Source organism: Nicotiana sylvestris, chromosome 4 (assembly GCF_000393655.2).
Source record: "Nicotiana sylvestris chromosome 4, ASM39365v2, whole genome shotgun sequence".
Classification (NCBI taxonomy): Eukaryota; Viridiplantae; Streptophyta; class Magnoliopsida; order Solanales; family Solanaceae; genus Nicotiana; species Nicotiana sylvestris.
Window position 1 is genome coordinate 120,148,589 of NC_091060.1, and position 9,154 is coordinate 120,157,742.

Sequence of the window (9,154 nt, forward strand, 5' to 3'; positions counted from 1 at the left end):
TACTTGGAGAACTCTGCATAAAGCTTCTCCTCCGTCAATCGCTATAACACAATCCTCAGATGTTGGGCATGCTCCTTCTGGCTATGAGAGTACACTAGGATATCATCAATGAATACAATAACAAACAAGTCTAGATAAGGCTGAAACACACCATTGGTCAGCCCAAAAGACATCACAAAGAACTCATAATATCCATAATGGGTCCTGAAAGATGTCTTAAGAATATCCAAATCCCGAATCTTTAGATGGTGATACCCTGACATCAAATAAATCTTGGAGAGCACCCTCGCTCCCTGAAGCTGGTCAAATAGATCATCAATACGTGGCAAATGATACTTGTTCTTGACTGTGACCTTGTTCAACTGCCTGTAATCAATGCATATCCTCATAGTACCATCCTTCTTCTTTACAAATATAACTAGTGCACACCAAGGTGACACGCAAGGCCAAATAAACCCCTTATCAAGGAGTTCCTAAAGTTGTTCTTTCAACTTCACCGGTGCCATACGATACAGTGGAATGAAATGGGTTGAGTTCCCAGTACCAAATTAGTACCGAAGTCAATAACCCTATCAAGAGGCATGCCCAACAGGTCTGCAGGAAACACATATGAAAAATTACACACCACAGGAACATAATCAATAGTAGGGGCCTCCGCATAGGATATACAACCCTTCTCAACCATCTGCTGAGCCTTCAAGTATGAAATCACTCTACTGGGAACATAGTCTATAGAGATGCTCTACTCAACCCTCGGCAACCCCGACATCGCCAATGTTACGTTCTTGGCATGACAATAGAGAACAACATGACATGGAGACAGCCAATCCATGCCCAATATCACGTCAAAATTGACCATACTAAGCAACAAAAGATCTACCCTGGTCTCTAGACTCCTAATAGTAACCACACATGACCGATATATACGGTCCAAAATAATAGTATCGCCCACCGAAGTAGATGCATGAATAAATTAAACTAGAGACTCACAGGGCATATCTAGAAAATGAGCGAAATACAAAGGCACATATGGATAAGTGGAACCAGGGTCAAATAATATAGAAGCATCTATATGGCCAACAAAGACAATATATGTAATCACAGCATATGAAGCAATGACATCTGGTCTGGTAGGGAAAGCGTAGCAATGGGCCTGGTTGCCCCTGATTAGCCTCCCCCTCTCGGGCGACCCTTAGCTGAATAAGCTCTACCCTAGCTGGAAGGGCGGGTGGTGATGCAACTAGTGATGAAGTCGCAGGCTGACTCCTCTACTAAGATGAACCTCTGAAAGGCGGGGATAATATCTCTTGATATTACCAAAATCTCCACGCTCTAAGAAAACTCTCCCTACAAATGGCGATGGGGACTGAAGGGAACCCCGAGTAAATAACTATCAGAAGGTCCTAATGTAGATGAACCCTAAGCTGATGGTTCATGAGATGAACTTTGAGCTGGTAGTGAACCGAATAATGACATGCCCTACTGATGACTGATTGACCTATGGCCAGATGATGCACCACGGTGATCTTGGCGAGCTGTCTGAGTATGTCTCAATGGACGACCCCTACCGTGCTGGAACTAACCCCTAAAAGGAACACCGCCAAATCCACCTTGACCACGAGGCCTCTTGGCCTTCCTCTCAACCCGCTCCTGGCTGTTAACCATCTCAATCTGACGAGCAATGTCGACAACCTCATCAAAACTAGCACCCAACACTCTCTCTGGCCATGAGCAATCACACCATAAAAGGGAGGCCATCTATGAACCTCCTGATCCTCTTCCTGTCTCTAGGGACCATCCTGATAGCATGTCAGGCCAACTCTGAGAACCTCATCTCATACTACGTCACAGATATATCACCCTAATGAAGTTGCTCAAATTATTTGCACTATTCCTCTTTGCGGGACTGAGGCATGAACTTCTCTAGAAATAGAACAGAGAACTATTTCCAGGTAAGGGGTGTTGTGCCGACCGGCCTACGCCTCTCGTAATCCTCCCACTAACTGAATGCAACCCTAGATAACTGAAAAGTAGTGACAAGACCCCTTTGATCTCCAGCCTGTTGTACGGAGTATCCTCTCACAACTGTCTAAGAAGCCCTTTGCACCCTCTCCTTCTGCACCACTAAAAGATTGAGGTTGGAGTCTCCCAAACCTTTCCAATATACGTTGCTCATCATCAGGCATAGTAGGAACCACATAGTCCTGAGCAGCTGCAACTGGTTAGGGTGGTGGTGCCCCCGATGTCTGGAGTCCCTGTACTACCTGTTCAGGTGTGCGGGCGAAGGGAGTTTGAGTGCCTCCCCCGGCCTGAGAAGTGGTTGCTGCTGTTGAAACAAAGACCGCCTGAGCAAGGCCTGTGCACATGGTCAGAATCTGAGCTAGGGCCTGTGCATATGGTCAGAATCTGAGCTAGGGCCTCTTAGAGGCCAGGAATCATGATGCGCGCATGTGGTGCCTGAGCTGGTCCCGCTGGTGCATCCAAAACTGGGACTTCATCCTGATTTGGGGCAACTGGTTGGTCTGTAGGTACTTTCCCAGCTATTGTGCGGGCTTTACCTCTACCCCTACCATGGCCTCTACCGTGACCTCGGCCTCTTGCAGCCCTGGCTAGTGGTACTGGTGGCTGCCTATCCTGCCTTATAGTACGAGTCCTCACCATCTACGAGAGAATGAAACAACAGATGTTTAGTTACCAGATTATAGATTCGCACGACAAGAATTCAAAAATGTGAAGATTTCCTAAGGGATCTGCAGCCTCTCGACAGACGTCTCCGTACCGATCCGCAAGACTCTACTAAACTCGCTCATGACTCGTGAGACCTATGTAACCTAGGGTTTGATACCAACTTATCACGACCCAAAAACGACCGTCATGATGGAGCCTATCGTGGAACTAGGAAGGCCTCAACTCAACATTTCCAATACAGTAAAGCACTTTCTAGAAATAACAGCGGAACAAATTAACACTAAAAGAAAAACCTTTTCAACTTCAACCAAATACAGTATAATCCATCCCAAAATTAGGGTGTCATTGAGTAAATGAGCGTCTAAATAGCCATTCTAATAAAAACAGTATCTAGAAAGATAAAATTGAAAGTGCAGAAAGACGAAGGAAGGGAAATCAAGGCCCGCAAGCACCCTGAAGCTGCCTTGATAGTCCTTGAACTCTGATGCCTCAATCAAAAGTAGCCGTTGTGACCAAAAATGCCTAGACCTGCACACAACGTGCAGGGAGTAGCGTAAGTACATCCAACTCAGTAAGTAACAAGTCCAAACTTTAGACTGAAAGGTAGTGACAAATTCAACCGGTACAAATAAAATAGAATATAACTGTGCATAAACGTAGACATGCTCTTAAGTCAAATAGGCAACTCAAAACAACAAAGTAAAGCAGACCCGGACAGTGTAATGAATAGAATCTCTGTAATCTCTACATACCAATGCACAAATTGTAAAGGATGCATAATATTGTCACCCTCAAACGGTCACACTCTTGATATCTCAACCACTCGGTACTGTATATGGCCCACACGACCTAGGGAAGATCCATCCCAAAATATATACAACGTTGACCATAGGTGACCCAGTACCGAGGAAAAGGCCAACCAGCCCTATAGAGAAGATCCATCTCTACGTATCAGGTACTTCGGACAAGATCCATGTCCAGGGAAGATCCACCCCTCAATAATATCAACCTTGCTAACTAGGGGTGTGATACAGACTCTGTAGGGGCTCCCACAGCACAAGCGCTATCATAACATAATATATATCCGCTGCGGCATGTAACCCATTCCTATATATGTCATTCACAATCAACTCTTGGCCTTATTCAGTCATCAACCTCTCCACTCTCACTCATGGGCCCACAAATATCATGAAACTAGCCCAAAATAGTAATATTATGATTCAATAGATAGCAATTGAGACTTGTATATGACATGAAATGCATGTACATGATTGAGTACAAAATAACAGTAAAAGTAGTAAAATGACAGCAAGAAATGACCACTTTGGGTCTCAACAGTAGCGACAATAAGCATAAACATGATATCTAACATGATTGATAGCTCAATTACTTTATCACATGATAGAAACATGGGTATCAACAAGGCATTATCAGCACGCATTGCCATGGAGTCACCTAGGTCACAATTCTCACAGTGCATGCCCACACGCCCGTCACTAGGCATGTGCGTCACCTCAATACCAATCACATAATACATATTTCAGGGTTTCAAACCCTCAGAACCGAGTTTGAAAGTGTTACTTACCTCAACTGCCCAAAAATCCTACTCTAAAATACCCTTGTCTCTCGAATGGTCTCCAGATGTCCAGAATCTAGCCACAAGCAATACAAGGTGATCAATATAGGCAAAATGAATAAATTCCACAAAGAATACATGAAATTCTACAAAAAATCCGAAATCGGCCTGAACCCGACCCCTAGGCCCACATCTCAAAATCCGACAAAGTCACAAAACCTGAAAGCACATTCACTCATGAGTCTAACCATACCAAAATTACTCAAATCCGATAACAAAATTCCATTCAAAACCTCAAAATTCTAACTCAAGAGTTCTTCCTCTTTTTCCCCAATTTCTCACCACAAATCACAAATTAGATGATAAAATTAAAGATGTAATCATGGGATTTAACCAAAACCCAGTAGGAATTACTTACTACAATCCACTCCATAAAAATCCTTTCAAGAATCACCCAATTTCGTGTTCTCTAGCTTAAAATATGAAAAATGGGTTCAAATCCTAATTTTTTAAATTAATACTATCTGCCCAGATTTCCTTCTCACGAACGCGACCGTCCTCTCGCGTGTAGGCCAACTCAGACTGCCTGCCTATTTAATCTTTGTGAACACAATCAACGCTTCGCGAACATGAAGCTTTACAAGCTCAACTCATCGCGAACACGGCCTATACCTCACGAACGCATAGACCAAAGACATGGGGTCCCTAGCTGCCTCACTTCTCTTTGCGAGCGCGACACAACTCACGCGTTTGCGATGCATATGCAGACCATACGTTCATGTTCCCGCCCTCTTCTTTGCGAATGCAAAGAACAAAATCTTTATAGGTCACATTAATCCTTCGTGGAGGCTCCTCTCGTGAATGCATAAGAGGAAGCCAGAAAATATACACCAGCAGATATTAGCCATCAACCAAAGTCCTACAATGATCCGTTAACCACCCTAACTCAACCGAGGCACCGGGACCTCAACCAAACATACCATAAAGTCATAAAACACTATATGAACTTAGTCGAACCCTCAAACCACCTCAAATAACATCAAAAATATGAATTACACACGGATTCAAGCCTATTGAACTTAGAAATTTCTGAATTCTTCAAACGATGTCAATACATATCAAATCACGTCGTATTTATCTCAAATTTTGTACACCAGTCAATAATGACACCCCAAACCTACTCCAACTTCCTAAACTCCAATCCGACCCTGATATCAAAATTTTCACTGCCGGCCTAAATCGCCAAATTCCAACTTTTGCTAATTCAAGCCTAATTCTACTACAGACCTCCAAATACAATCTGGACGTGTTCCTAAGTCCAAAATCACCTAATGGAGCTAATGGAACCTTTGAAATTCAAATCTGAGGTTGTTTATATATAAGTCGACATCCGGTCGACTTTTCCAACTTAAGCTTCTAATTAAGAGACTAAGTGTCTCAATTCACTCCGAAATCACTCCAGACCCAAACCAACTACCCCGACAAGTCATAAAACAACAGTACAACACAAGATAATCATAAAATGGGGGAACATGGCTATAATTCTCAAAAAACTGTTCGAGTCATTACATTCGCCTAGATCAGCTTATTATCCCTCTTATAAAAGAAAAGGTGGACCCAATTTTCATAAAACGAAACATGGCCAGTCTCATTGTCTAGGTGGTAATAATAGTCATACTAATAAGCCTGGTGTTAACAAAGGTCAGTCTCTTAATCCTCCTTGTCTTCAAGCTGTAATTAAGAAAGAAATCAAGTGTTGGTATTGCAAACAAGTAGGTAATAAGAAAGCTGGTTGTCCTCGTAAAATGAAATCAAGTAATATTTTTCTTTTTGTCTTCTTTGAAACTAGTTTCGTTCATGTTCCTTTAAATTCATGGTGGTTGGATAGTGGTGCAAATATTCATGTAACCAATGACTTGTAGGGTCTAGTGAGCATACGGAAGCCAAAAAAGGATGAAGCCAGTGTTGTTGTGGGCAATGGACTCAAAGTAAAAGTAGAGTTTATAGAGACATCTGTTTTACCTTGTAAAAATAATTCTAGTATTTGTTTTGAAAATACTATTTTGTACCGTCTATGAAACGGAAATTAGTTTATGTTTCCCTTTTGGACAAAGCTGGTTATTCATTTAAATGAAATAATGGTATTATTAAAATTTCCTATGATTCACATGTTGTTGCTGATACCTTTTTAAGTGATGGTCTATATCGCTTGAGTGTATTGAATGAACCTTTTTCTGCAACACATGTTGAAAATATTGCCCATAAAAGGTCTGATATGAGTAAAACAACTTACTTGTTATGGCATAGGTATCTTGGTCATATTTCTAACGAAAGAATTGAACGATTAGTAAAGGAAAATATTTTACATGTTCTTGATCCAAAAGATTTTGAAATTTGTGTGGATCGTGTCAAAGGTAAAATGACCAAGGTTAAGAGAAAGGGTTCCACTAGGAGCTCTTAACTCTTAGAAATTATTCATATCGATATTACTGGACCTTATGTACCTACTTTCACCAATCATAAGTATTTTATTGCTTTTATTTCAAGATACTGTTATATGTACCTTTTAAAAGAAAAATCTGAAGCACTTGATAAGTTTAAAATTTACAAGACTAAAGTTGAAAAACAGCTTGGGAAGTCCATTAAGATAGCGAGGTCTGACCGTGGTAGTGAGTACTATGGAAAATATGATGAGTTTGGTCAATGTATGAGGCCTTTTACTTTATTTTTGGAAGAATAAGCCATAGTAGCACAATATTTCATGCCAGGTACTCCTGAGCAGAATGGTGTTGCTGAAAGACAAAATTGTACTCTCATGAAGATGGTGAGAAGTACGATGTCAAGGACTAGGCTACCTGAGTATCTTTGGGGTGAAACCTTAAAAACAACTAGCTATACCCTAAATAGAGTTCCTACGAAATCTGTCTTGAAAACTCCCTTTGAACTATGGATAACCCGTAAACCTAGCTTGAATCATTTTCACATTTGGGGATGTCCAGCTGAAGTTCGTATTTATTCATCCACAGAAAAGAAAACCAATCCTAAAACTACTAGTTATTTCTTTATAGTCTATTCTGATCACTCTAAAGGTTTTAGGGTTTTTTGTCCTGGGCGTGGCACAAGAATCGTGGAGTCTATTAATGCAAAATTTCTTGAGCATGATTTTTGTGATTGTCATTTGTGGTAAGAAAATTGTATTGAAATAGAAGGGAGTCATTGTCCCAGTACCTATTGTGCATGAAAAGGTGGTAAACCAACCTATTCATAGGAGGAGAATCAAGGGAACAATGACGCAGATCCCATAGTTCCTGAGCAAAATATACACAATGAAGCACTCCGCAGGTCACAAAGAGAAAGAAGGTCTGCCATCTCTGATGATTTTATGGTATATGTGGCTGAAAATCTTAGTGATACTGGAGAGTTAATTGACCCTTTATTGTATTCTCAAGCTATTTCCTCTCCATATGTTGATAAATGGCGTGAGGCAATGGAAGATGAAATGCGCTTCATGAAACACAATAGCGTATGGGAATTAGTTGAATTTCCAGTAGGTTTTAGTCCTATTAGTTGTAAATGGGTGTTTAAAACTAAAAGAGACTCCAAGGGAAACACAGACCGTTATAAAGCAAGGTTGGTTGTTAAGGGTTACACTTAGGAAGAAGGTATTGATTATAAAGAAACATTTTCTCCTTTTTCATTTAAGGATGCATTTAGAGTCGCGATGGCTCTTGTGGCTCATTTTGATTTAGAGTTATGCAAAATGGATGTTATAATTTCTTTCCTGAATGGGAGTCTGCTTGAAGAAGTTTACATGGTTCAAACTGAAGGCTTTAAAGAAGGTGTTAAAGAAAATCTAGTGTGCAAGCTTAACAAATCTGTATATGGGCTTATGAATGTGTTTATATCAAAATAGCTAATGTCAATTTTATTATTATGGTTATATATGTTGATGACATTCTCCTTTCCACAAATGATTTGGGCTTGATGAAAGCGGCCAAGCAATTTTTGTCTAGGTCTTTTAAAATAAAAGATCTTGGTGAAGCCTCGTATGTTCTTGGGATAGAAATTAAAAGAGATATGTCACGTGATTTGTTGGATTCATCACAACGTTAATATATTGAGAGTGTTCTTAAAAAAATTTATATGCAATACTGTAGGCCTGGTGTTGCACATGTTGTAAAAGGGGACAAACTTAGCAAGGATCAATATCCGAAAAATGATGTTGAAAAGATAACAATGAGAGATGTGCCTCTGCAAGCGGTTGCTGGTTGTTTGGTGTACATATAGGTTTGTACAAGGCCTGATATACCATTTGCTGCTAATATATCGGGAGATTTTCTTCTAATCCTGGGTGGGCACATTGGGTGGCTGCAAAAAAGTGATAAGATATCTACAACACACCAAAAACTTCATGCTTGTGTACAAAAAGGTTGATAATCTGGACCTGCTGGGATATTCAGATTCTAATTTGCAGGTTGTCATGACACGATGAAATCAAATTCTAGGTATAATTTTATGTTGGCTGGAGGTGTTGTTTCTTGGAAAAGTGAGAAACAAAGTATCACTGCTACATCCACAATGAAAGCTGAGTTTATTGCTTGTTTAAAGACCGCTTCACATGTTGTCTGGATGAAGAATTTTCTTACTAAATTGTAAATTATCGATTTTATATATGAGTCGGTGACTATTTTTTGTGATAACAGTGCAGTTGTGTTCTTCTCTAAGAATAACAATAGAACAAAAGACTCTAAGCATGTTAGCCTTAAGTTTCTTAAGATTAGAAACATGGTAAAAAAAGGTGATATATGTATTGAGCATATTAGCACAGAATCTATATTGGCTGATCTTTTGACTGAGGTCTTAGGCCTATAGTGTTTAATGAACATGCTA

The 9,154-nt window shown here is 40.3% G+C and overlaps 1 protein-coding gene across 1 annotated transcript; it reads left to right on the top strand.

Annotated features, from left to right (window-relative positions):
* The first annotated feature begins 5,796 nt into the window (after positions 1–5,796).
* LOC138890080 (uncharacterized) lies at positions 5,797–8,920 on the top strand. Its single transcript, XM_070173431.1, has 8 exons — positions 5,797–6,023; positions 6,572–6,678; positions 6,838–6,969; positions 7,033–7,088; positions 7,533–7,811; positions 7,968–8,161; positions 8,422–8,531; positions 8,739–8,920. The coding sequence occupies exons 1-8, from the start codon at positions 5,797–5,799 to the stop codon at positions 8,918–8,920; spliced, it is 1,287 nt and encodes a 428-aa protein (XP_070029532.1).
* Positions 8,921–9,154: the final 234 nt, after the last annotated feature.

Coding starts and splice junctions, on each gene's coding strand:
- LOC138890080 (XM_070173431.1), top strand. CDS start 5,797: ATGGCTATAATTCTCAAAAAACTGTTCGAGTCATTACATTCGCCTAGA. Junction 6,024..6,571: donor AAGAAAGAAATCAAGTGTTG/GTATTGCAAACA, acceptor GTTATGGCATAG/GTATCTTGGTCATATTTCTA. Junction 7,089..7,532: donor ATTGTACTCTCATGAAGATG/GTGAGAAGTACG, acceptor ACCTATTCATAG/GAGGAGAATCAAGGGAACAA.